At 54.4% G+C, this 27,744-nt stretch overlaps 2 protein-coding genes across 2 annotated transcripts; one reads left to right on the forward strand and one right to left on the reverse strand.

Annotated features, from left to right (window-relative positions):
* Window positions 1-4,915: 4,915 nt before the first annotated feature.
* Window positions 4,916-13,833, reverse strand: Pep (Protein on ecdysone puffs). Its single transcript, XM_037231670.1, has 9 exons — window positions 13,588-13,833; window positions 9,602-9,744; window positions 9,176-9,290; window positions 8,247-8,794; window positions 7,945-8,029; window positions 7,585-7,734; window positions 6,915-7,494; window positions 5,399-5,619; window positions 4,916-5,068 (listed from the first exon to the last, which is right to left on the reverse strand). Exons 1-9 carry the CDS (start codon window positions 13,831-13,833, stop codon window positions 4,916-4,918), a joined length of 2,241 nt encoding a protein of 746 aa, XP_037087565.1.
* A 4,114-nt stretch (window positions 13,834-17,947) lies between these two features.
* Window positions 17,948-27,311, forward strand: LOC119108560 (uncharacterized). Its single transcript, XM_037232153.1, has 7 exons — window positions 17,948-18,308; window positions 20,076-20,175; window positions 20,731-21,000; window positions 22,471-22,500; window positions 25,028-25,193; window positions 25,947-26,079; window positions 26,402-27,311. Exons 1-7 carry the CDS (start codon window positions 18,120-18,122, stop codon window positions 26,507-26,509), a joined length of 996 nt encoding a protein of 331 aa, XP_037088048.1. The 5' UTR covers window positions 17,948-18,119; the 3' UTR covers window positions 26,510-27,311.
* Window positions 27,312-27,744: the final 433 nt, after the last annotated feature.

Genomic DNA, 27,744 nt, shown 5'->3' on the forward strand with positions numbered 1-27,744 from the left:
CGAGCCGCTGCGCTCCGGGCTTGGGACGAGGCACATGGTGGAAGGAACGGCCGCCACCGACCGATTTCCGCCAAGGTTGTAAGTGATTCGGCTCCTAATGTTGCGCAAAAAAACTGGTTTACAGATGAAGTTTGCTTCCCATAGCCGGTATACCTCCCTGGAAGCCAGCTCGTCACATTCAGCTCTTGTTAGGTATCCCGGCAACCAGAGGACGGATCGGTCAGGAAACTGTATGATTGATGTTTAAGGCATCCTACAATAATGCGAGCACGAATCGTCAATAGTACGCAGCGCGTTTCGTACGCATTTTCAGATTGTCAGGTTCGTTGCTTAGTGATAGAGGCCAGCAGCAGTTTTTCAAGTAGTGAAAGGTAGCTATTTGGAGCAGGCTTTTGTATTTTAAAGCATGCCAGTAGTTACAAGTGAGCTGTTCTGATATATCTGATGCTTGTTCAATGTATTTTGATGTGCAAAAGCCCCTTTAAGGGCTCCATGAGCGAAAATTCCAGATCAAAGTAGGGAAAACAGATTGTATTGGCATGACCAGACCATCTTTAGCTGAAAACGTTCAGCCTGCGTTTTGAATCGGGCATTGAAAAAATTATGCAGCCTAGCTTTGGACATGTGCGCCCGCGTCAACAAGAAACAATAAGCATGTGAGCAAGTCTTGGAAACAAAGCCCATCGCCCGGCGTTGCAGTCTTCTCAGGCTGCGCGGCGTCGGCTCCGCGTCTTATACTAGGCGGCGGCTAACGGACGGCCGGACGAAAAAGATGACGCATCTGAAAGCAGCGCTTCGGAAGGCTTTATGACGCGAATTCGTAGGTCTGGAAGGTAGTCCGGATATACTTTTTATTCGTGGGATTTCAATGCTGATGACAGAAACGGGTAAGCACTCACAGTAACGCAAACTGGCGCTGGAACCCGGCGGTGGAGGTAAAGTGTAAGGATAGAATCTTTATTTTTGGTATTGCTAAAGCCCTTAATATGTTCAGAGAACAGCTGCAGAATTACACAGGCTTATAATCTGCTTCAGTCCGATCTTGGGAGGACACGAAAATATTTTTCAAAGACCTTTGGAAACACCTTCCATGACGGACGTTCGCGCGCGCCTGGCGTCTGCCGCCTGGTGTTAACTGCGGTGGCCAACACAGTTCGCTTCCGCGGAAACTGTAACCCTGGCTTTCGGTATTCTGCTTCTAAGGTTGTGAGCACACAGGCTCAAAACTGGTTTTTGTAATTTGCTTCATTGGCCGATTCTTTAAAAGGAACATCCTCTGGCAAACAATGGATGGCCCTTTTTGATTTTGTTGCCTCATTTCAATCCATTATACTTAACAATAATGAGACCCCTTTCTTTTACCCGGACAAGGGGCCCCATGAGTACAACACTAAAAGGCCCATTATCGTCCCCGACAAATGGCTGAAGCACCATTCCGTTCTAGCGGGGGGTGCCTACCGGCCGCCAGTCTGGCGTCACTGGATCGGGATTCTTGGTCGATCCGGAGGCCCACATCCTTGCCTGGATCCCTTATCGCCGCAGAGGTCCCACTAAATGGCCCAGAGACCCCCGGTTCAGCACGACGGGCTTAGCATGCAGTGGATGGCCATCCGTCTGGGACTGGGGCCCCTGACTGACAAAAGGTCCTTCCATTGCCTTGTTGTGGACCTAAGTTATCACCATAAGTCATCATATCTCTCTCTTCTGTCAAAGGGCCCCAACAAACGCAAGCAGCTCTCTAGCATTCAGGGCACCGTCGCTGTCCATGATCAGCATATGTTCGCCCGGCTGACTCAGGGCCGTGACCGTGAACACGAGCTGACAGGACAATGTGAAGCGGGGGTGAAGGTCGAGCGATTCCTGTCCGGGCCTGCGCGCCAGGTGCTGTGTTGCCCTGCGCGGCAGCCCCACACCACACGCGCAGGCGGCGCGCGCGCGTGCCGTGCCGCCCGGCGGGTGCGCGCTGGAATCGGCGCCGGCCTCGGCTGCATAGGTGACGGTGTTCAGTCGACAGCGTGCTAAACCGCCGGCCGGAACGCCGACGGTTCGCGGGGAGGGTTTGGCTCGACGCCAGCCGACGCCAGCCGCACGGGCGGTTGTAGAGCCAGCTGTAGCGCAGGCAGCAACACACGTCAGTCCGGGAGAACCGCTCCGTTTCGTACGATGGAAGCCAGCGAAACAGATGTCAGGAACTAATGCAGGCGATGAGTCCAGGTGGAAGGCCACTTTTGGCTGCGGCGAAGCCTGGAACGGTGTCGAATATCGTCCTAAGGTTATCTCACGGCTGTGACGAGAGGATGCCGGTCGGCTCTCAGGGAGGTACTACTCAGTTTCATGACTATGTGTGGCGGCACTTGGCCACTCCGTCACTTGCGCCACTTTCGGCGGAAAATTCAATGGCACGTCTCGCATGCCGTTCTGCGGCCGGCTCCCTCCCCTATTTACCTTACCGGGGCGCCGCCGCCGCCGCATACACTCACGACGACTCGAACCAGCCACGGGTCCGGACATGACTCAGAGGGGAGGTTCCGGCGCCGGCGCTGCGGCGCTGGTCAGGGATCGCACCGGACCGGAATAGCGCTGAGGCCGCCCCCACCCATCGATCGCCCCGCCCCGCCGCCCCACACCAGGCGGCCGCGGTCAGATCGGCGCCGGCCCCCGCTCCCAGGCGTCGCCCGCTGACCTGGGGGCCGGGCTCGGCGCCGCCAGTGAGCGGCGCGCGGCCGTGGGCGCAGCGCGACAGACATGTCGGTGTGCTCGGCCAGCACGTGCGACCTGGAGCGCGAGTGTGCCTGCGGCGCCGAGCGGCTGTGTCGGGAGTGCATCCACAGCCGGTGCCGGGGCGGCGAGACCTGTCCGCCAGGCTGCTACTGTCGCGGCACGAAGCTGTGCAGGCAGGGGCTGCACGACCTCATCAGCGGACTGCGGCGCGTCCGATGGCTCGACCGGCAGCCGGCCAAGGTGGGTGCGCGGTCACAGACGGCGTCAGGGCGTGACGCGGCCAACGGAGGGGTGGATCTCCGACCGCGTCGTTCGTAGGCGCAGGCCAGCTGGCGCGGTCTCAGCCGACGAGCCTGGGTGGCCGACCGTCGACAAGGACACGAGCCGGGAATGGTGTTACCAGCCGGAAAAAATCGGCCACCAGCTGGGAAAGGTGTGAGCACCAGCCGGGAGAGTGTGGCCACCAGCCGGGAAAGGTATCAGACTAATAGCATGTAACGGGATAATGAAATGGCTGGCCGGACCACTTTGTAGAAGCCCCTTTGACAGTAGGCCTGGTTATTGACAGTGATATGTTTATTACGCATCGCGGGGAGATCGATGAATGTCACATCGGTGATGCATCTTCGGATGGGCTATTTCAGGTAGTTAATTTTTGAAGAACTTCCCCAGCCAGGGGTGCAGTCAGTCTTGGTAAATGTGCGGGGAGACACAGAGCGCGATGAAGGACCCACGTGGAAAGCCCCGAAATTTGTTGGATGCGGCCCTCCTTTACTTCTGGGGCACAGTTTCTCCGTTTTTCCCGTTCGTGGCCACAGAAACTTGCATTAAGGAGACCCGTGGATTGAAAACTAAGAAGACCTCTTGCATTTTTCTTTCGGAGCCCATGACAAGGGTGTAGTTTCGCGAAACACGTCGAGGGCTGAGCGGTGAAAAATGACGAAAACAACCCCAAATAGCCAACAAACGGCTTTCTCTGAGGATTCGGTCCAGTTTCTTCTCAAAATGGGGGAGGCTGGAGCTTCCCAGCTGAATAGAAACTACATCTCCGCCCCGTGGGTTGAACACTAGGGACCCATTAGCTCTCCCGGTCGGGGCTGAAGGGCTCCCCGGTCCCAGCATTAGGTAGCAGCCGGCTTCCATTTTGATGTCATGGGTGCCAAGGCTCTGATAAACCCATAGGGCCTCAGGTAAACATGTCATTCTGACCTCTGTCCTCGGCCCCCTGGCCGATGCGGAAAACCCGGTTCGGCTTATCCGGCTCGTTCCTATTTTTTCTTATTTCTTATTCATCATTTTTATTATTCAGGCATCATTATTATTTCTTACATATATTCGTGTTGTCAGAGAGCACCGACCAACGCACGACGCCTACTGGCATTCCGGGTCCCGTCCCTCTCCCTTTTCAGTAAATTGGCCCCCTGACCGACTTGGAGCCCCGTGCCGACCCAGGACCCCTGTTGGGCGCCATGAGCCTCCTGGCTGACAAAGGGGCCCTCGTTGTCTTACGGTCTCGACCAGTCTAAGAGACCTGACATTCCCGGGGTCCCACGCTGTTTCTGCTTGGTAAACAGGCCTTAGGCCGCCTGCTCAGTGTTGTGGTCGTGAAAGGACCTTGGGCTCATATTGTAGGCGCATCAATACGCTTTAATTACGGACATATTATTATGTTAGAACCAGATACTTAAATGTTCATGAATTAAGCACCCCACACAAAAGCTGCAGCACTACCATGGGGTGCCCCATATTTGTATTTCCCGTAGCGTTAAACCAAGACTACAAACATACCGTGCTGTCTCCGCCCGCACATTGGTGTAACCAGTGCGGGAGCGGGCTGATAAAGCGTGCTCCCCCAATTTTCACGAGTCGTTTTGCTCCCCCCTACGGGAGTGTGTTGGATTTTAAAACTTGGGTTGCCAGGGCAGTCTTAAAAGCGGTTTGGGTCGGAGAGCGGGATTTCAAAGTCTTTACCATATGGCAGCTTTATTTCAAACCCTTCAGATAGGTGCAGTCCATTTGGTGAATGTTAACACCGAGACCGAAAACAGCGGTCATTCCGGGACCGAGCGTAACCGAAACGACCCACGTGGCGAAGCCCCCCAACAGCTGGATGCTTGCCCGGACAGGCGCGCCCGCGCACCCCAGCCCGGGGCCGCGCTGACGGGCCATGCAGAGCCACGTCAGGCGGCTGACGTCAGAGCCGGGGGCCGTCTTCGGCAGCCGCCTCGTGACGTGACAGGGCTGGCCGGCTGAGAGCGGCAGCAGCGGCCGTCTGCCACACGGCACACCTCTGGCCAGCTGAGAGCGGCAGTAGCGGCCGTCTGCCACGCGGCACACCTCTGGCCAACTGACAGCGGCGGCAGCGGCGGTCTGCCACACGGCACACCTCTGGCCGGCTTAGAGCGGCAGCAGCTGCGGTATGCCACACGGCACGCCCCTGGTCGCCCACTCTCACGCGGCAGGGCGAGGTGCAGGCGCCGCGTGGCTCCCTCCACCAGAGATGCACAGTGCAGATTCGAGCGCAGGACAGGCAGGTTCGGTCATGTCTGAAATCTGGGTCCGGGGCAGGCACGGGTTCAGTCATGTTTGGTCAACGTAGGTTCGGGGTAGGTACAGGTTCTGTCATGTCCAAGATTTGGGTCTGGGGCGGGCACAGGTTTGGACGTGTCTGGAATACCGGCCGGACCACGCACAGGTTCGGTCCTGTCTGGAACACCGGCCGGAGCACGTACAGGTTTGATCCTGTCTGGAACACCGGCCGGAGCACGTACAGGCTCGGTCCCGTCTGGAACACCGGCCGGAGCACGTACAGGTTCGGTCCCGTCTGGAACACCGGTCGGAGCACGTACAGGTTCGGTCCCGTCTGGAACACCGGCCGGAGCACGTACAGGTTCGGTCCTGTCCGTATATTCTGAGCTTGCACAGCCATGCCTGGGTCTTGGGCCCGCTGGTCGGTGCAGACACGGCCTTAGCTCAGAAAATCTGCAGGTGCGCTCAATACCCAAGCCCAGGCAATCTGCCGACATGGCCACGCCCTGGCCCGGGCCAGTGGTGCACGCATAGTTGGTCCCGGCCATTGAGAGATGCTGGACGCCCGTCCCTTACCCTTTATCTTGCTTCACCCCGCATCCTCGCGACACCCAGATTGTCCGGGGCAGGCTGCATGAGTCAGCCACGAGTGGGCCGAGAGCCCCCCCCCCCCCCCCCCCGGGAAAGGTACCTCGACCAAGTACCCAGCACGCACGCGCGGGTTAAAGCTTGGCGGTTGACCCCCTTGCGCATGCAAGTCTGCCCCATCGTCAACCATTCTCCTTCCTCCCAGTCCTGCAACAACCATTCCTGGTCGAAAGGGCCTCAATTCCGATCTTCCATAGGCGTCGAACACGCCCGCAAGGACCAAACGTACGGCCCAAAATCCCTTCATCCACCTTGCTACCCAATCGAGAATATAACGAAGCCGCGCATCCAGCGAGTTCACGTCACTCACCTGGACCCATGGACCCTGCCCCTACGCCGTCCGAACCAGCGCTGAATTGATTAGATCCCCGAGTCGCTTGTCGGCCCAAGCTCCACACTTCCCCCCCCCCCCCCCCCCATATCGTCACACAGCGCTCAATGAGGACAATGCCTGTGTATTCACATACCAGCCCACGTCTCGGACCGAGCTCACGATGAGAGTCAACAGAAAGCGACGCACGCCACAGTTATAACATGGTCATCATCGCCCGCGACGATAAATAAAAGCCCTGGCCGAGCATGGTCCAGGGGGAGGTGGCGACCCTCCGCCGGCGCTCGCCGCTTCTCCGCAATACGACGCACCCGCTCCTTGGCGGCTTAGCGGCGGCCGCCACGGCCGCGGCCTCGGCGACCGAACGAGCCGCGAGGTGAACCGCGCCCGCCCGGACCGCCGCGACCGCCGCGGCCGCGTGCCGCCGGCGTGGCCGGCTTCTGCTGCTGCTGCTGTGCGGCCGGCTGCGTCGCCGTAGCCGGCGTGGTCGCCGCGGCTGGTGTGGTCGCCCCGGCTGGTGTGGCTGGTGTGGCCGGCGTGGCTGGTGTGGCCGGCGTGGCTGGTGCGTCCTGCGTGGCTGGTGTGGCCTGCGTGGCTGGTGTGGCCGGCGTGGCTGGTGTGGCCGGTGTGGCCGGAGTGGCCGGCGTGGCTGGTGTGGCCGGAGTGGCCGGAGTGGCATCCTCGCCGGTGGCTGCTGGAGCAGCAGGGGCCGCGGTCTCCTGGTCGGCCGGCGCCGCTTCCGGGGCCGGGATCGCAGGCTTGTCAGCCGCTGCCTCGGCGGGCTCGTCCGTGCCTTCTGGCTGCTCCTCGCTGTCGGCCGGTGCCGGCTCCGTCTTGACCGTAGCGTCCAACTCGTCGTTTATCTCGTCCAGCACCTTGTCTAGGCTGGCCGGCTCCTCGACTGCCGCCTTCTTCACTTCGCCGCCCTCCTCGTCCTCGGCTGGCCGCTTGACGCCACGCTTCCCACCGTTAGCAGCGGCGTCGGCGGCGGCAGTTGGCTCTTCTTCGGTCTCCTGCACCACCACCTGGTGTTCGGCCTCCTCGGCCGCCTCCTGGCGGGCGCGCTCGTCCATCTGCCGCTTGGCCACGTACCGGTTGAAGTGCATCCGGCCGCGGCAGTGCTCGAGCCAGTGCTCCGGCGGCGTGGCGATGCGGCACGCCGGGCAGTACGTGCCAGCAAACGGCTGGCCGGTGCGCACGCCCACCGCCACCGTCTCGTCGTACGCCACCGGCACCTCCTCGGGCTTCTCCTCGATGGCCGCCTCCTGCTCCATCGGCTCCGACCCGGCCGCTCCCTGGCCGTCGCTCGGCGCGGCGGCGGCCGAGTCTCCCGCGGTGGCCGGGTCGGCCGGCGCCGCGCCGTCGGCCGCCTCGCCGTTCTCCTTGGTCGCCGACTCTCCGTCAGGGGCGGCGGCGGCGGCAGGGTCCGGCGGCGGCACGTCTCCGACCACGACCACGGCGCCCGTACCGGCGGCCGCGTTCTCCTTGTCCACCTGCTGGGTCTTCTGCGAATAAAAGCCGATGCCCGTTAGCGGCAGCGGCGCAGAACGCGGGACAGTCCACCGACCATAGCTGACGAGAAAACAGCACTCCGTGGAATACTGACCTCCAGAGAGCACGTAGGTTTCGCACTGGCCGACACTTAAAATTTGCAAACAGCGACCACTCCATAACTCCGCGTTTAACAACAGACAGCACTGTCCGGTCGTACTTACCCTGAAGTGAGTGAACGACAGCAGATGTTTCTCGTAAAGCACGGGAGTGTCGAATCCCATATTGCAGCAGCGCGGATGCAGAAACCTAAAAGAAACACAGCATAAATGGGTGAGCTTCAACCGTCCCAAAACGCAAACAATAGTGTATGATTACCAGCAGTCTCTGCACCATCCAGGCGCAGCACCACGCCGCACTTGCGAAGGAATGAACCGCACCTAAACCCACCAAACGTGTCACGAGGGGCCGTGCCCACATGGGTCCGTATAAAACTAAGTGTCCCCGGTGTGAGCTGTGCACTAACTTTTTCAGCTTGGCATGCAGCGAATCCTTGGCGCGGTGTTCGTTGATGTCCAGGTAGACCCGCACGTTGCACATCCCGCAGTAGCCCTGCTCCTTAGGCTGGGCCAGGCCGGCCTTGAGGTTGCGGCGCTGCAGCTCCAGCTCTGCCCGCTTGCTTGCCATCTGGATCTCGACCCGGATCAGCTTGGCGCTCTGCTCCAGCTTCTGCTCCATCAGCTCCATCATCAGCTGATGCTTGCGGCCGCGCACGTGCTCGTTGAACGAGCTCTCGCTGCCCATGTTCGACACGTTGCAGACCGAGCAATTGAGGTACTCGCTGAGGATGCGCTCGCGCTGCAGCTTGGCCGCCGCCTTGCCGGTAGACTTTTTAGCGTCGTTCGGCTTCTTGGCGTCGGCCGGCTTGGCCTCGCCCTCCTTGCCAGCGGCGGCGGCAGCGTCACCTTCCTTGCCGTCGGCAGTGGCAACTTCGGCCGCTTTGTCGCCGTCTTCGGTGGCGGCGGCGGCGCCGCCGTCTTCTTTCTTGACCAGCAGCTCCGCGCCCCCGGCACCCTGGACATCAAGGCGTGAGTCAGCGGCGCCGCAGCGGGCACACCTTCGCTGGCCCTAATGGTGCGATGTCAGTGAGAGCGCAAGAATACCCCTCCGCACGAGCAAAACCAGCCAAAGACGAAATGTTGTATGCCATCTGTGACGGTCTATGCAAACGACGACCGATGCGTTAAGGATATAAACACTTCGTCCCGTACATGCTGGCCGTCGTGAGAAAATCAAAACCAGAGACAGCAACCGGCCTCAATCTTTCACCGGCCTCACAGCATGCCCAATACCCACGCGAAAAAGTCGGCGCCCGGCCTCCAGTCTCAAATCGAGCCATTGGGCCTCTTCCCACAGCAGAGCACCCACGTACACGGACAGGGCCACAGGCCTCACCTTGGTGCCGTCGCCGCTAGCCTCCATCTGCTTCTCCAGGGCGGCCGCCTTCGCCTCATCGATCGCCTCCTGCGTGGTCTTCACGCCCTTCTTGCCCTCCTTCTTCTTGCCCACGCTGAGGCAGACACACAGAGTTGATAAGCCAACTGGACCGGGCCGGCCTTTTGCAGCATCACTGGATCACCCATACCATGGCACCGAGGTTAGCGCCGACGTCAACGAGTACAACTGCATCCCGTGTTCATAGTGAGAGCCAAACAAAGAGGCGCGAAAATGACGCGCTATGTTGATTACGTTCCCCATTAATAAAGATTAAAGGTTCCGTAACCCTCTGCGACCGACGTCAAACACACGTAATGTGCCGCCTCACAACCCGGCACAATACAGTCCGCAGCCAGCACGGTGGCGGCGGCAGCTGCGACCCACCTCTGCTTGTCGGCGGCTGATTTGGCGGCGCCGCGGCCGGCGGTGGCGGCGCCGCGGCTGAAAGGTCGGCTGCGCGTGGAGGCGCGGCCGCGGAAGGTGGCGCGGCCGCGCGGCGGGCTCACGAACGTGTCTCGCCTGTCAAACTGCGACGCACCCCGGCCGGACACAGGTCAGGCGTGGCACAAGCAGCGAACAAACCGGCGCCCATGCCGACCACCCTGGGGATCCGCCGGCATTGGCTTCCAGCCCTCTGGCGATGGAGCGTTCACTCCAAGGAGGCGGTTGGTTCCAGTGCGCGAAGACTGGGTTAATCAATACGCCGGACGCAACGTTACGGAGCGGTGCAATAGGATAAATGTCATCTCCAAAGTAAAACGCGCGTGTAAAACGCGCCATGCCCTGACTTAAGACATCCCAACGGCTAGCCGATTACCACCTCACAATTACTTTTACTGGGATGGCCAAATCGAGGCCGTTACAGTCGTTCTGCTACTGAGAGTACCGTTTATTTCAGTGTCATGTGTAGCGAAGGACATGGCGAACAGGAGAGTTCGCCCCGCTGGGGCAAACAAAGGCGGATGGAGTGCCAAAGCAGAGGAGTCGAAATCTCCAGAGTGGGAGCTGACGTCCCAAAACCAAGCGCGCCGGTACTTGTCAAACTTCAACTCCCAAAGGAAGTTTTGAAAACAGTATCGGGTGAAAGCAGTAAACTTTAAGGGGCGTCTATGAAATGACCGCCTCCTTAATTTCAGAGAAAAAACGGTGGACTGGACCACTGCGTTCAAGAGCGTTTTCACGCGGCACATCTGGCACGTAGTGTCATGCCACGAAGGAATGAACGCATTGCATTACTGTATTCGCCTTGGCTGGGCGATGGCCGCAGAGACACTGCTCTTTTACGAGTGCGGGATAAATACTTTGAGGACCCTTTGTCTCGGTCAGCGCGTCCTCTTTTTTAGAGCAGTTCACAGGATACGGACATCGACTGAGAGCCACACAAACACTACCCTCGCGGTCTAGTGGCATATAGTGCGGTAGTGGGCCGTCAAACGACAGCGCGGGGGTGGCAGACCGGCCACACTGCAACGGCGTGCGCTCATCGTGGGCGGAAGCTGGTGGATACAGGAGATATCGCGACACGTGCTCCACAGCGCGTGCCTAACGAGAGCCGACCGGATGCTCAGACACACAGACACGTCCACTTGCGTGAGCCATGTGCCGCAGACGTGCCTTTGGGGACCGTTTTGAGACGGGTGCCTCTGGCCACCGGCTCGCGGTCTGCGGCTCTGAGGCTCGCTGCGGGTCAGTGACGGACACTTCGGCAGGGCGGTCGCCCGTGAGTGGAATGCATGGCGGGAGCACGGACGGCTGCTGCCCCGTCGGCGCCAACAGCAGCCGCACGCGCTGCCGTCCCGCCCCGGCGCCGCACAGGGCTGCCGCCGGCACACCGATACCGTGCTCCCGAGTGACCCATTTTCCACTCCACACACACGGTCGGGCGGGGCGCCCTGCCCGGCCGGCAGACACTGGAACACAGTGAGGTGGGGAGAGCGCACGCGGCGCCGTCCAGTTACCTTGTTGGTATAGTCAGCCCGCTGGTTGTAATCGGTGCGACCAAAGCTGCTTCTGCCTCCCCGGTAGCCGCCCACGCCGCGTGCGCCGTAGCCGGTACCGAACGGGCCGGGCGCCGGGCCGGGCCCGAACGGCTGCGGCGGAGCCGGCTCCCGCTGCCGCTGCTGGTTCTGCAGCAGCGCCGACACGAGCGACGCGGCCACGTTGAGCGTGTCGCTCTGGCCGCCGCCGCCGCCCGCCGGACCCAGATGCGCGAACACGTCCGCTTGGCCGCCGCGACCTCCCGGGGCGGGCAGAGCGAGCGCCGGTCAGGTCACACACACACGGACCGAGAGGCGGCCGCGACGCGCCGGCGGCGGGCGCCACCCTCCGCCGCAGGAGGGCGGCCGGCACCGCTGCGACGGACCCAGGCCACCGGCCGAAGCCGACGCGGCGGCGCACGGGAGGCCGGCCGGCCGCCCGACCGGCTGTCTGGCCGGGCCAGCGAGCAGCTCGGGTACAACACACGTCAGGTCGGGCGCGCTGACAGTCGCGGACGACTTTTCAGCGCGCCGGGGGAGTCGGCGAAACTCGGGCCACCCGGACGGGCCGGGCGGGAGCTCGCGGGGCGGTACACTGGGGTCGGGCGCCCCGACGGCCACGGATGACGCGTCAGGACGCCAAGCGTCGTCAGTAAACCTCGGCTGTCTGGCCGAAGCCAACAAACCTGAAGATACAGTCGAGAGTGAGAGCAGAGTCGAAGAGTATGACGGGTGTGGGGTGCGCAAGTTCCAGCCGCCCTGGCGGCGGCCGGAGGGCTCCGCCACGCCCAGTCAGCACTGTCCGTGACAGGTGGCACGAGCGGCTCACAACAGGACCACAATCCACCACGGAGGTCGTTCACACCACGCGGCGTCCCGGCCCGCGTTCCGCTCGATAAAGCGGGCGAACACGAGGACGGCCGACAACTCTGAGCAGATCTCTACATTCACGTTCACGCCGGGCGCGCACCCCGGTGAGATCTCTTGCAGCAATGCTATGAGCACTGGACCCAGCGCCGCGCGCAAGGAGCGAGCCGCAGTCGGGACACACCCGGGTGACCGACGCGCCGTGCGTCGGCACACCACGTCCAGCACCGATATGCGTTCAGTATCTCGCTTCCGAATTCTCCACACCAATGAGGCCGTCGCACGATTGCCCACGAGGCCCTTGGCGGATCACGCCACACGGAATGGGCCAGGCTATGTAGGAAACAGAGCCGGGCGACAAAAACGACCGCTTCTTGCAGCGTCACCGACATCACTACACCCTGGAGCGCGCGCTGTTCAGTTCCGACCCCGGTACCTGAGGACGTGCACGGACGTCCGGCTGTGGAGTCTGGTCAGGCACCAGCGTTCGCACACTGCTGCCGTCCGGCTGGCCGGCCCAGCAGCTCCGACAACGCTTCCGAGGTAGCAATGCTCCCAGGGCGCGCTGCCTCGCGACACTGCTCACCGCCGCCGACGCCCGAGACCGCGCGCTTTCGGCCGCTAGTCACTCCCGTCTCCCCGTCTTCAGCACATCCGCACGGGCGAGCATGCGCCCGCAGCCAGCCCGACACGGGTCAGCGTATCCCCGCCGCGACTGTCCTAGAGCAGCTGCTGAGCGACGCTTTCCATCTGCACTCACGACAGCGCCCGGAGCTGTTCCCTCCTCAGCGAAGTCACGGCTGTACGCAGGGGGGCATTGCCGCGGCCATTGCTCCCAGGCCTTTCCTGTACAGGCCCATCCCAAGCCTACAAATGATGTGGAGCCCCAGCCCTACTCGACGACGTCCTCTAAACATTAAATTGTTTCTTACTGTGCTCACCTTTTCCCAAACCTTCCCCTATTTACATATGAATCAAGGCTGCTCCAGGTCTGAGAAGACATAGTTCAAAAATGAATCCTGCCATGAAGGCTTGTCACAAGATGCCAGAAAAGATCCTCCTTGAAAACATTCTGAGCAATTTGCACTCATAACACCTACCCCAACTCCTAGCACATTGCTCAGGTTACAGTTGCCCAAAACAATTCATTTCAGCAATCAAAAATAAATTTGCCATAAATGAGCCTAGACAAAACAATGATTGGTAAAACATGCTCTGTTTGATATTTTTGTTATTATATCTACCATGCTAACATAAAGCCAACTTGATTCAACCAAAATAGTCATAGTGTGTAACAGACATATTTTGCTTTTCTTCAAACATTTAACACCTAATTTTGTGACAAATAATTAGCAACTGAAGCAATCAACTCTACACACCAATTTTTGGACCACATAGTGGGATAATGCAACTGTGACTACCAAGCTTATCTGAAGACTTCCCCACACCCAGGATCTCCATCTTTTGACCTAAGCCAGCTTTCCCTCCAGCCCACAACTCCGCGCGCGCCGCGTACTCACTGCCGACGGCCGGGGCGCCACCGCCTCCCCAGCTGTGCCGGTTGGGGCCCTGTCCGGAGGCCCAGGGGCTGACGCTGGGGCCGGAGTACTGCTGGCGGCCGCTGCCGCCGCCCAGGTCGATGGCACCGAACGTGCTGCCGCCGGAGCGGCGCAGGCTGGAGTCGCGGCGCGGGTAACCGCCGCCGCCAGCCCCGTACCCGCCCGCCTCGTACCGGCCGCTGCTCCTGCCGTTGTACACCATGGCCACCTGCATCATGGAAACACCCTCTATACCAACCAGACTGAGCAGATACCTGGATGGACAAATAGTGACCAGGCTCATAACAATCAAGACCATATGGCAAGCTGTTGAGATGGGTACCATCTTAACTGTCAGGCAATAGATACACAGATACTTGGATGGACAGTGACAATGCTCATAACAATCAAGGCCATATGGTTGAGCTGTTGCAATGAGCACCATCATAACTGTCAAGTGGCTATTGTGCTGTCAATTGAGTCAATGTTTCAATCAATACTCTGGAATTTGAGAGCTTGCATTTAACATCAAGCAGATCCAGACCACCTTACATCAGGCCAATCCAGACAAGAGAGGATACAATTCCTTCTGCACAGCAGCACAGCTCACTCAAGTTTAATTATGCTATCACCAAACTAGCATCGGCACAACTGAGGTAAAATAGTCCTTGAGAGCTGACATGGCAATAAAGCCATGCTTCTGACTTTAGTGGTGTGGTGATCTGGTTTTTAAGGGCGCGTCGGCATCAGGGCCATTTTGCGCCCACTCGATGACGGTTATCTACCTCTGCCACGACGCGATAAGTATGTTTTCAACTAATAACAGGTAGCATCACTGGCGCACTTACACTGAGGGGTGAGTGAAATAACGTCAAAGTCAATGTGTGCTAAAAATGTGAGTATATCTCCAAGATCACCACATGGGTCTTGATCGAGTAACTGATGAAGGGGCGCTGGAGGAAAAAATTGTTGCCTCTCCCTCTCAAGGCGCCGGCATGAGACGAGCACATGTTCAACAGACAACCGGTCCCCGCATCTATCACACTGTGGCACATCCCTACCCGTCAAGTAAAACGAGTGTGTTGCATATGTATGACCCAACCGAAGCCTACAAAGGGCGACTTCCTGGAAGCGACTTCTGCCGACTTTACAGGCAGGCCAAGAGCTGATATAATGACATGAGACGTAATGAGAACTAATGTTGAAACATGCACAGCTGGCCCAAAACTGCTTTTGGACAGATCAAACAGGACATTTCCTAGCTGTTCCTCAGCAACACTAAATCAAAATTCATGGAAATATGATACCAACAACTAAAAAATAATATATTTTGGCCTTCATTCCTGCATGGCCAAGGGAATGGCAGGATTGAATGGTGTTATGGTATCATGGATGCCTGGGTAACCTTGAAATAGCTTGCACAAAATTGTTGGCCTATGTTCCTGGGCATATAGCTCAGAAACCAGAGGGATTTAGACCTTAGAAGGGCAGGGCTGTGTGCTGTACTGTACTGTGCCCTTAGGGATGGCTGTTGCAGCTCAAAACTCCATACAAATGTGGGGCATTCCCTTTAAAGGAGAGGAAGAAACATGTTGGGCAGAGATCAGCTCTTCATTCCAGAAAGAAACATTGTGTAGTAGTTGGTGCTCTCAGCCTGGTTCAAATCCTGCTTTAGGGTCCACCATCCATACATTGGGCAGTGCCATAAACAAGGACAGTTGCAGATTTTCAAGGTTCCAAAATATTTCTGAGGTGGCAGTGTTTGCCAACACCAATACCAAAAAAAAACCTGAGAAAAGCAGAATATTTCCAAGTAATGATGAAATAAACAATAGTAGCTCACTCAAATATTTCCACAGATTATGAATAGGCATTAATGCAGTGCACTCTAAGCCCCACACTACCTTGGAGGCTTTTAAAGTCTGTGTGCTGTCATTCAACTGCTATTGCCACTAATTTTGTTGTTGTTTCCTAGGGGCAACTAACAACTGTCAAAGAAGTGTTTAAACATATGTTCTTTTGATGGTCCATTCACACATCAGTGACTTAGGACAAAAAAGGATCTTTAAGTTTTATAAGCTTTTCCATGGTCAGCCATACACAAAGAGGTCACCTGGAAAAAGCTGCAATCTGTATGGACAACTAGTCATAAATCTGGAATGGTCATATAATGGCATTGCATCAGTGATCCTTTCCACAAGCATACCACTAACATTACTCAGGGAACTTATTTCTACATGCACTGTGATCATAAGATCAGTAATGTTAAAAGGGAGGGTTGGGCCCAGGTGTGCAGGTCACCACCCAGCACCAGGAAAACATGGCATTGGCAGTTCAATGCTAGGTGATAAAATTATCACATACTGTGTCCACTAACCAGCCCACCACAACTTTTCCACCACTGTGAGATCAATGAATCACATGTGTGTAGCACCACCACGTACTGAGTATGGGAGAACAGGAGGCACGCTGAGGAATGGGAGGGGAGCACAGAAGACACCTGCCCTACCTTAGAATGATAGCTGAAAGGTATCACATGCTATGACAGAAAGTCCCTTCAGCCCCTCATAAAGAAATGCAATGCCTCTACCCAAGCATTCTATTCACTGGGTCCAGGACATGCAAGATGTCTACTCTTCATTTTCAAACAAAGACAAGCAAATCAGCATCAGCAAATCCCAATACTGCTATAGATGTTCAAGTCTAGCTACCCTAATCTGACAAATGTAATGCTCTTCCCCCTTCTCCAGCATTCCATGAACCAGGCATCTGTCCTGGATGGGGGGGGGGGGGAGGAGGAGGCAAGGGATCTCTCTAGCAAGAGAATTAGCACCATCCAAAAGCATGGCAAAGGTGCAACAAAGATGCAAACCCAGTCATATCTTGTGGAATAAAATGACCCAGCCAACCAGCTGCAGCAACCAGCTGACCTCATTTTAGTTCCAGTGACTTTTCCTGCTATGCTCTAATTACATGATACTAAAATATTAAAGAAAATACACTTGACTATCTACTCATGGAATCATTGGCCAAATTTAATATGGACTAACAATTTGAATAAATCTGCCCATACTAAGACAGAAAAACTTCTTTAGAACACAGACCGCAGATCCATGAAGACTCCAAATGGAATAAAAGTGACATATCATAAGATAATTACAATCTCACGCCAGCAACAACTTTCACAATATTCAAGAGCCGCAAAAGGTGGTGTTGATTACTGAATGGTTGATAAATCAATGAAAATAGGGCAGTCCTGCCAAGAATAAGGTAAGGTCAGGACAGGACAGGTTAGTTTAAGTTGACTCACAGAAAAACACAGCTCAATGGTTGAATTGGGATTATTAGGTTAGCCGCATTATTGCTATTATATTTTTTCTGAGAGGACGTGCTCTACCCAACCTCCCTGTCACTGTGTATATTGCAAGCATTACACATGACATTGCTGTGTTGGCATCCAGTCAGTCAAACATGGGTATGAGCTGGTATCACTCAGTCATAACCAATACACATCATGCTAGCAACTAAGGCATTGTATACTGGGCAAAATGATGTACAGATAATAAAAACATGGAAATAACCCCTACAAATTTGGGTTGTGGACACCAATTCAATCAACCCATTTTGTAGCTCGTCACTTGGTTTTTCACACTACAGGCATGGAAAACAAACATTAACTTTTGCAGCCTTATTTTCTGCATGCCATCATTCAATGTAACACCACCTTTTATCTGTGTCTTCACCTGTATCATCTGCAATCTTTCTGCAGCACACATTTTCAAACTTCCAACATGGAGAATGGTTCATAGAAGAGCGAAAGGACAGACCCAAGCAAGTCAGGAACAAGACTCCCACAATTACCGACGACAAAGCATTTGGCCCACCGCTGCTAAAAATGTCGAAATCGGTAGGTGCGCGTTAGAGGGAAACCTACCGAAGATGGCAACTGAACACGCACGACTTCTATATCCGACCGCCCCGATGCGCCGAATCGCCACTAGTCCCGATACAATAACAGCCTAAATGCACTGATTGGATACCTCAACAGCACTTAGTTGAAAGTCGTTTCAGTACTCTCGCCTCAATACTGCCAGCAGTCCCCACGCAGCAATGGCGTCTCGCAACCGGCTTTAGCCAAAATGGCGCCCACGGAGTAGAATAGTGTCGGGGATAGAGCATCACGAATGACATCGTATGATTTTCATCTAACCAGATGTATATTTTTCAATACAAAATTGTATGGTTCTTCAAGAGCAAACGAGATGTTTTGTATTACCAAATTCTTTCTTTTCATGTAACAGGGAAAATTCCAAAGAAAGCTGATAACCAAACTTTGTGCCACACTACGTATTGTAATATACGCGTCGTATTTGGAGCAACCAATTTCGCGCTTTTTCGACTGTCGTGCTCGACGTAACGGGATTTCCGATATTAGTGATCGCACCAAAACACCGGTAAAGGGCCGAGTAGGCGCACGTGTGAATTATTCAGGGCGACGACTGGGAACACTGAACAGCAACGATGGCTTCGCTGACCAAAGGGCAGCTGATCAATGAGCTTGTTAATCACGGTGTAGAACCTCCGCCACCAAACGCCAGAAAGGAGAAGTTGGTCAAAATGTATGAGCAACATGTGTCCCATTTCCAAGAAGCTGCGGGAGAATTTTCTAGCGATGAGGAGGGCATGCAAAGGCGCACAAATGGAGACCAGGTCAGTGTTAGTGTCGTGCTCCTTTCATGTCAAATTATTGAAAGTCAAAGTGTTGTATGACTGTTACACACTCCAGGTTGGCAACCAAAATACTCAATCAATGTGACACCAATTGTCCAGAGCATTGATTGAAATTTACATCTTTCTGAGTCATCGTGTCTGTACAAGACAACTTGTTGCGGTGCATTGTCAATAACAATAAGAAAGACAGCAGAATTATAAGATATTAATTTTGAGAACAATAGTTTGAATCTCATGACTGAAAGTGTTTACAATACAAGAGAGCATCAGAAGATGATGCTGGTATATCACTGATTGACCAGTGAGCTGGGAATGGAATGGAACCATACTAAGGTTTGGTACCAAGAAAAAGGGCTGTGTAACATCTAGTCTGCAATCAATGGCAAACTTGCCAAGTACATGTTAGGGGCAGGCAGAATCTTACCCAAAATAGGATGTTGTCCTGTTTGGGACAGAAGTTGTCAATCACCCAATAAAACATAATTTGTCTCTAGATTGTCTCCTTTTTGTAGGTCTTGTCAATTTTATATATTATAAAGAACATTTGAATGTCCTCCATAGCCTGATTCAGTAATTTCTGGCTCCATATTTGATCAGTTGCAACAAATTAAAAGCTATGCTCTTCCCTTGCCCCATTGTGATCTGATCAAAAATCAGTTGGTTTCCAGGCCTGGGTCAGTGTAGATTGGATTAAGTTATATCCTCATGAACTGTTGGCTTTATTATGATTGTAAGATCGTTTATTTATAGAATGTGTCCCAAGATTAGACAGTACTCAAACTCACAAACAGTTATGTATGTTAAAAGCATTGCACAGGGGCTTCTCATCACGACCAAGCTTGATGCTCCTATGTGAAATTGGCATGATCACCATAACATAGATATTTTTTATAGGTGGGGTTTGCAGCACAGCTTGAACGTAATAAGTTGGTGGGTGCCTACATGTTAAGGCATATGTATTGTGAAGTCATTGCCTTATCTTCATGTGGGTGTTAACTTGATTTTTGATGAATTTCTTTTAATTCCAAGGTGCACATGCAGCATGGAGGTGAGCAAGGGATCCCCTAGTAGGCTATTGACATTGCCGATTCCTGAAGTTGATGTGGATGCAGTGGGAGTGGATGCCAGAAGCTTGCTGCTGGGTTCAGTGAGATGTTAGGGTTGGTTTAATCAGCCTTTGATTTAGTTGTACTGGTTAATTAAGAAAATTAGGCTCAGTCCCAGCCTGTAAGTGAGTTAAGCATTATGAGGTTATCCAGTGTCATTTCATGCTTGACTTTCTTATGATGTGACACTTGACTGATTTTGCTCTTGAAGGCTGACTTGGCTATCTTTAATTTGGCTCTGTTCTTGAGTAGGAGTTGGTGGTTTCAGAAAAGTCTTAATATCATTTCAGATAGCTTCTCTTTGCCTAGGCAAAAGTTTTTATGTTTTCTATTGTATCATATTTTCCATATTATCGAGTTTTAATATTCATGCCAAAAATATGCTTTCTCTCTATTTTAAATTGTTTTTAAGATTGCACTTGCTTGGTTCCGTCCTGTGACTTATTTGTACTTTGCCTGCCAGATCAATTAATAATGCATGGGCTTTATGTCTCACTGACTGTCAGGGCTATTTCAGGACAAATACCATTAGGTAATATGTTGGATGCTGTGTTGTTGCAAGGACTCAAACCCAAGACGGACGGGTCCGGATCCAAGCAAGCCACTTTGCATGACCTGTTGATATCCTGGTTGTTTGCAGGAATCTGTCTCGTCGCTCTCTACAGACCTGACAGAGCTGAACAATGATCAGCTCTCTCAGCAGCTTCGGTCACATGGCATCTCAGTTGGGCCTATTGTTGGTGAGTCAGGGTTATTAATGAGCATATCTAGTCTGGTTGATGATATTTTGCACAACCCATCAGCCTGTCTGGGTCATTTGCATATCACATATCGCATGGGGATGTGGTCATTGTGATGAACATATTTGTTTGTTATGGCTGATAGCATTCGTGGAATTGATCAGTGTGCAATAGGCACTGTGGGACATGTTGGCCATGAGGCAGATGGCATGGCTTGTAGTGCTGTGACACTCAATCCCCATGCCTAACGACCTATAGAAAGAATAGGACACATCTCTTCAGTGGAGTCCTATTCTATGATGTCAGTTCTGGTTCAAGTAGTGATGGGCTTTGCCAAAGTTGAAAATGACAGGCCCACTTCAGCTTGTTATATAAAATATGTATTTCTATGTCATGATGCAGCCTTTTTTACCAGATGTTTTGATCTACATCAGTTTGGCTGGAGTGCAATAGACATGTCCCATCTTTGGGATAGCAGGTGTGTGTATGCGTGCGTGCGTGCTTGCGTGCATTTTGGTTTGAGGACCACTCACCCCTGACCCTGCCCCCTCGCAGGCTCCACACGTCGACTCTATGAGAAGAAGCTGGCCAAGCTGTTGGGACGTGAGGGCGCAGCCACGCAGCGCTCCACTACCACAAGCTACAACACGCGCACGGTGACGGTGACGAACGGCGCCGGCGGCGGCGAGGATGAGTACTCGGATAGCGAGCCGGAGGAGGCCCCGGTGCGGCTCAGCCAGGTGGCGGCAACGGCGCGTGGCGGCGGTGGCGGCGGCGGCGGCGGCGGCGAGCTTCGGCAGCGTCATGCACCTGACGACAACGCCTGTGAGTGGTGCCATCTACCCATCCAGCTTACGAACCTGCGCGGGTAGGGGATGTTTTGGCTTTTGTGGTGTGACTGGTAGCAACAATCTGTGGGATGAGCTTTTTGCTGAGGCATTCCATTTTTTGCAGTGTGCAGGTTAAGTTGCTTTATAAAAGGGAGGTCTAGACATGACCTCACCCTTGGCCTCACTGGTTTTCATATTGATTTGAGTTTTTTTTGTTTGCCCATGTGCTTCCAGCTTATTTTTGTACTGGTGATTTACTGTGTTTGATTTGGCATTGGTTTGAGAAAGGTTTAGTTTGTGTTCTCTACTCAGTGATGCGTTATTGAACAGAAATAATCGAGGCATGTGCAGACAGGTCGAGGCATGTGTCCAGACCCCCCCCCCCCCAAATATCAAATCCTAGGGTGTCTTTTAACGAAGTTAGGAAGGAGATCCTAGGTCCTAGGGGCTTTTTAACAAATCTAGGATCCTGGTGCCAAGTGGCCTTTGAAGAAAAGTCCAGGAAAGATCCAAGGTCATGGCTGATTATTTCGTGAAATTCGGAAATGGATATTGAATTTCAGAAAATTATTTGGCAGAATTTCAAAATGGATGTTTGGCCCCAAAATATCTGAGGTTTATTGAATTAGTGATATTATCGTATGATCTATGTCCGGGGCCTATAGTAAAGTAATAGCGTTATGGTTTGGCGCATCGGTCCAATCTAGCTTCCAAGCTTTTTGTCAAGTTGTGAGTGATGCATTCTGGGCTGCGTCAGCCCAGGTCGTATTCATCCCGGAATAGTGGGTGCTGACCTCAGTAACCAGGGTCAGCCACCATGACCGTGAGATTCGTCACTCTTCAGTGCGTGGTCGCTAGCGTCTGGCTGCCAGCCGTCTCATATTACCAGCTGCGGCGGCCGGCGCCGCGCGGCCTGTGGAGGCTGCAAAGCCGGCGTCCATGTTTTTGTGGCTTCATGTTGCAAATGAACATGCTTACAAGTTATATATATATATATATATATATATATATATATATACATATATGTATATATATATATATATATATATATATGTATATATACATATATATATATATATATATATATATATATATATGCCTTTCTGAAGAAATCATCCATCCCAGGCTGGGCAAGTTTTGAATCTTTGTTGCCCGGCCATGTGCAGTGAGCGCTGTTGGATCACAGCATTGACTAGATGTTGCTTTATTTCGACCACCAGTAAGTGGTGCTTTTGAACGCCGATTGAATTCTACGAAAATTTTCTAGAGCAGCTATGGCGGTAGTTGAGCTATTGTGCTTAAAATCGCCCTTTTAGTGAAAAGCCGACGTTATATTGGCAGCTAGACAAATACATATTTCCCGGTCCTAAACTTCGTGGAAATGTCGGCGATGGTAGATGAGTAAGTTATTTGCTATGTTTGTACATGTACAAACCACGACCTGTTTTTTTTTCGTATTTTGCAGATGGATACAGTTATTACAAAACTTCACGAGGTAATTGTCGACGAAATGTTTGCTGTACATTGCTTTTGCTTAAAAGCTTCGCCTCTGCTTCTTTGTGGTTGAAACGAATCTATCGCTACGTACTGACAATTATGCATGGCTTTTGGTATATGGATTGTCTGGTGACCAGACGCAGATCAGTTCTGGATCGGTTTTTACACGTTTGCTGTCGCTGTTGAGTCTTTTTTCAAACAATTAATATGAGCGTGTATTCTTCCGTGGAGTGAAAGGGGGTCGCGTATTACAAAGCACCGCCAGCCTGCATACAAAGTGATGCAGTAGTTAAATTCCACAAAGAAGTTATGGGGATTTGACGACCACGGGGGTGGGGACGTTAATGTTGGGTCTAAATTTGCGCTTTCCGCTGCTTTGCCGCAGTCCCTTTTACTCGTACATGCGATCTGCTGTTGCTGCGTACGTACCTAACCGTGGTCCTCCTTCCACGATTTCTGCATGATGTCTGCCGCAATGACTACGAGTCACCACCAAACGAGCTTCTTGCGCGCGGCGGTTACGAAATCTGATTCTGTGTGCAGACTGGTACATAATCCTTACTACCAGAACATTTGAAAAGTATTCTTTAGGCTGCGTTGGTCCAGTTACACAAACAATTCTTGAGTTAAAGACGTTTCTGGCTCGCGGAGTGGCGAGCCGACGTGAGTGTCAGTCTGGTCGTTCCATTGCCGTGTCTGGCTCCGGACGGGTATCACGGGGCGTGGCCAGTGTACCTGAAACCTTGGCTCATCGCCTGCGATAACGCTTGCGTTTCTCTGGGCCGGTAGCCCATAAAATTTGGTGACAAAATCGTCATCTAATCTTCTTCAAGATACAAACTCGCTAGGCACTAAATCCATCGGACCAAAATATAAAGTCTGAAGCGGTGAAAGTCCGACTTCTGACTTCTGACCACAAGCCTCATTGGCCTTCTGGTTTTCCGAGAGGCACACTTTTGTCTGCATGAAACTTACAATCGTCAAAACCTGCGGTGCCGGGGCCAGCAGACATCAGCGGAGATGCGGTTAAGTCTCCCGCACTCGCCCAGTAGTAATGTGAGGAGCGGTCAGCTATAGGGGGCTAGCTGGTCCCTTCTCCCAAGACCGCCAGCAAAACACCGCGCCGGTACTGCAGGTCACTTCGTGGTGGTGCTCAACCGGCACTGGGAGAAACTAAACGGAAGAGCGTCGACATCTGCCTGCAGTGGCTGCAGCATGATGGCGCGCTTTCCAACTGGCATCTCTAATGGTTCTGGGGGATTCAAGATGACTTCGTGCGCCGTGCTGTCTCCAAGAAGACGGTGACTCCCTGATCTGCGCTCTCCCAGGATCCTCTGCACCCAGATTTGTCTTCCTCTAGGGATTTCTGAGGGACCGTGTCCACCGTGCAAAATAAAGACAAAAAGCTGCGGAAAATCCCGGCGTCGTGTAAGACGACCCGGCATGACCCGTGCGGCCCAGCCGTGCGGCAGGCTCTCGGGCACATTAAGCTCTGCGAACCGTGGGGGAGAAGCAGTTGGAGCACGCGCTGCAGCGTTGGCCGAAGCTTTTTGTCATGAAAACAATTCTTCATAAATGCAGTTTCCTTTTAACCCTGGCCCAACATGTTATGTGGATGATGATCGAAGTTATTGAGTTTTGATAAGTTCGGCATTTTTGGGACATCCTGTATTTCTGATGCGTATGAGCTTTGCTTGGCTGCGTTGCCTCTGACCGGTTTTTACGGCGGACGATGTTAGCCCCTCAGCGCCCTGCATAGCAGCAGCATGTCTTATGCCTAATAATAAGCCGGGTGACCAACCAATGATTCCATGCCACCGCAAGGTGTCTCCATGCGCCCACTTTTACGCTTTCGACATGTCTGCTGTTTGCGTTGCGTTATGCTACGCCGTGAAGCCCTGTGGCCATTGCCCTGACAGCGCAGGGTCCGTCACGACTCGGAGCTAGTACCGCGAGCGGCTCCGTGTCCCACTGCTCTTGGTAGGACCGTATTCTACTGTTCTCTGTAGCGCCGTTGTCCCACTGCTCCCTGTGACGCTGTGTCCCACTGCTTTCTGTAGCAATGTGTGCCACTGCCCTCTGCAGCGCCGTGTCCCGCAGCTCTCTGAGACACCGTGTTCCACTACTCCCTGTAGCACTGTGTCCCACTGCTCCCTGTAACGTGTCTCACTGCTCCTTGTAGCACCGCGTCCCACTGCACCCTGTAGCACCGTGTCTCACTGCCCTTTGTATTACCATCTCCCACTGTCCTCTGTACCACCGTGTCGTACTGCTCCCTGCAGCACTGTGTCACGCTGCTCTCTTGGATTGTTTTCTCCGCTTTGTCGTGCCGTGTCCCACTGCCCTATGTAACACTATGTCCCACTGTCATGGCACAGTATCCCACTGCTATGTCACCGTGCCCTACTGCTCTCTTCCTCATCGTCAGAGCTTGGCCCGGCGTCCAGCACAGCCTCCCTCCGCTCTCCCCCCCCCCCCCCCCCACCCTCCCCCCGCCGTCGTTAACGGCGTCACATGCGCGACAGTGGCGGATGCGGCGCAGCTGAACCCACGCTCGCCGGCGCTGCGTCCCGTGTTCCTGCGCTCCGAGGATGACCAGCCGACGCCCCGGCGCGGCGTGCGGGATGTGCGCGGCTCGTACCCGCGCGAGCAGTACCTGCTCACCAAGACGGCCGTCGACAGCTACGCCAGGTGGGAGGCCGCTCGGTGGGCTGGACCGTCCAGGTAGTCGTACTCCACCAGGGTGCGAGGTCCGAAATCGATCGTACCTACCTTCTGTCGTACGTTGGACGCTGTCGCGGACGGCGCGCTGCAGTGGCGTCTGTGCACTGCTTATAAGAGGCCCAGCTGTTTGAAGTAGTCATTTGCGCTCATCAAAACAACTATCGGAGTACCCAACAACGTTGATTTTTTCGGTATGGCTCTTAGCCATCATGTAATTGACCCGCTGGGCACAGCCGCACCAAGTGTCGACATGAAGTCCATTCGTGTGACGATTTCTTGCCTTCCTACTGACGGGCGTTGCCAAATTGCCATGCACAGTTCTGTTACGACTCACAGCAGGCAGCTTCCTTTGATCAGCTTAACAGTGGCACTCTGGACGGTTTTATACCGCACCGCAGCAAAGATGAAGCGTAATATCTGCATTGTACAAACTCTCGCTACACGCCTCAAAAGGTCTGCTGTAGAAAAGGGGCGTACCTGTCATGTATTGTGATTGCGTGTTTTGCTGTACGGAAGACGCTCCCAACTACAAACGTTGCTTTTCCTTTCGCCGTCTATCGTGCGTTTGAACTGGCTGCAGTGCACAAACAAGCCGATGCGGTTATGAAATAAGCGCGACCCACGTAAATGTCATGGCATGCTGGATACCAGTCACGCGATCACCTGGCCGTTATCCGGGCAGCCCGTACTTTCCCACTGAGGCGGCCCTTTGGTTTCCAGCGGCCGCGCGCCGGTGGGCGGCGGCGGCGCCTGGGATCTGGACTCGAAGGCCGACTCGGCCGGCTGGCTGCGCCCGCTGGTCAAGCTGTGCGTGCTGCTGCTACTGATCGCCGTCGCGTACCTCGGTTACCAGGTCAGCCAGCGGCAGGCGCTCCCTGTGTACATCAAGGGCTGTGGCCGTGGTCTGTTACCGGTGTGACGTTCCACGCGTCTGTGACGCCCAGAAGGCTAATCGGGCGCGGCATGTGTCGTGGCATTTTGGTTTGTGACCCCGTATCCTTTGTTTAATTTTACTCCACGCGAGCCCCCAGATCCCAAGCACATCGCACATAGCGTTGTGAAAGTCACCCTTGGGTATAGATCAACAGGCTTCAAATTGCTTATTTCATAATTTGATTGTGTCTGTGTTCAGTGACTGGTGCATGCGATTTTAAGTGCGCTTGCCACGTCGACAGAACTACGACGACGCGCCCAGCTTCCAGTCGCTGCAGGACGCGGCCCGCGACGCCGTGCACAAGGCGTCCGAAAAGGTCAGCAGCCTGCGCCAGAAGACAGATGCCTAGGCGCCGCCGGGCCGCTGCCGCTCCGCGGAACACGACAGTTCAAATCGCCCTCCACCCGGCCGGCCTCGCCGCGTGCGCCGCCCCGACCAGCGCGGACCGTCGCGGCGGAGGTCCCGACGTCCGCTGGCCAGCGCGTCGTGTCCCTCGGAAGCCCCCGTACTCCCGCGCCATCGAATGGAATCGATTCGAGCCACGGAACCCTCACGCGGATTCATCGACCCTTCCTTTTGCCCCTCCCCCCCCCCCCCCCTCCATCAACATAATACGAAAGACGCGGGTGCCACCGCGCACATGCGGCCCACGATCGGTCCGCACGCCCGCGGCCGCTCCTGCACGAGCGCGCAGTCCATGGGACATTATTTTTGACAAGACCTGTTGCCTCATTTTGCCTCCGCTTTTGTAAGCGTCACACTGAATGGAGGTGGTGGATTAATTTGGCCATCAGGGCGCTGTCTGCTGGGTCGGTGCTCCTTCGGTTTCAGTGCGCAGTGGTCTGGTGGTGAGTTTTTAGGCACGTTCTTTACGTTTGGTAGCGGTGTGAGAGCTTCCGGTGGGGCGTTTTATGAAGAAGAGCGCCTCCTATATGGAAAGAGTGGTAACATACGCCGCGATTCGTTCATTGCATTATGTTGGTCGGCGGATATTGCTTTGGTTCGTGTATTTTGAACTTTTTATGCGGATATGGCTCGCTTCGTTTCGAACGATAGCTTTGAACCGTGAGATTGCACGAGGCGAGATTCGTCGACATTGCCCCCTGTAGTTCTGGAAAATTTGTCGGATTGAATACAGCGGTTTTAAGCAAGGGGCTTTTAATTCAAAATGCAAGGCTGTTTAACACCCGGTTGCATTTTACTGCAGTCGGTTGTGAGCGGAGGGACATGGGCCTGTGGGAGCGGAAACCAAGGGCATTGAAACGACCTGGCATACCTTGTTGAATATGCATTCCCAGCAAAGCAAAAGAATGGGGGGGAGGGGGGCGTCGGTAACGGCACACCCACTTCGCAGGAGTGGAATATGGCGGAGTGAACACCAACGCTGTTGACCCAGCGCGGAGCGGTTGGCCGGCACAGACGTGGCCTTACCACGGGTGTGGGGCCTCCGGGTGTTTGTGGGGTGGCGCAGCTGACACGGCGACTGGGTGCACTCGGCACAGCGACTGGGGTGCACTCGGCACGGCGACTGGGGTGCACTCGGCACGGCGACTGGGGCGCACTCGGCACGGCGACTGGGATGCA

This window comes from Pollicipes pollicipes, unplaced genomic scaffold (genome assembly GCF_011947565.3).
Source record: "Pollicipes pollicipes isolate AB1234 unplaced genomic scaffold, Ppol_2.1 Scaffold_6686;HRSCAF=7923_pilon_pilon_pilon, whole genome shotgun sequence".
Lineage (NCBI taxonomy): Eukaryota > Metazoa > Arthropoda > Thecostraca > Pollicipedomorpha > Pollicipedidae > Pollicipes > Pollicipes pollicipes.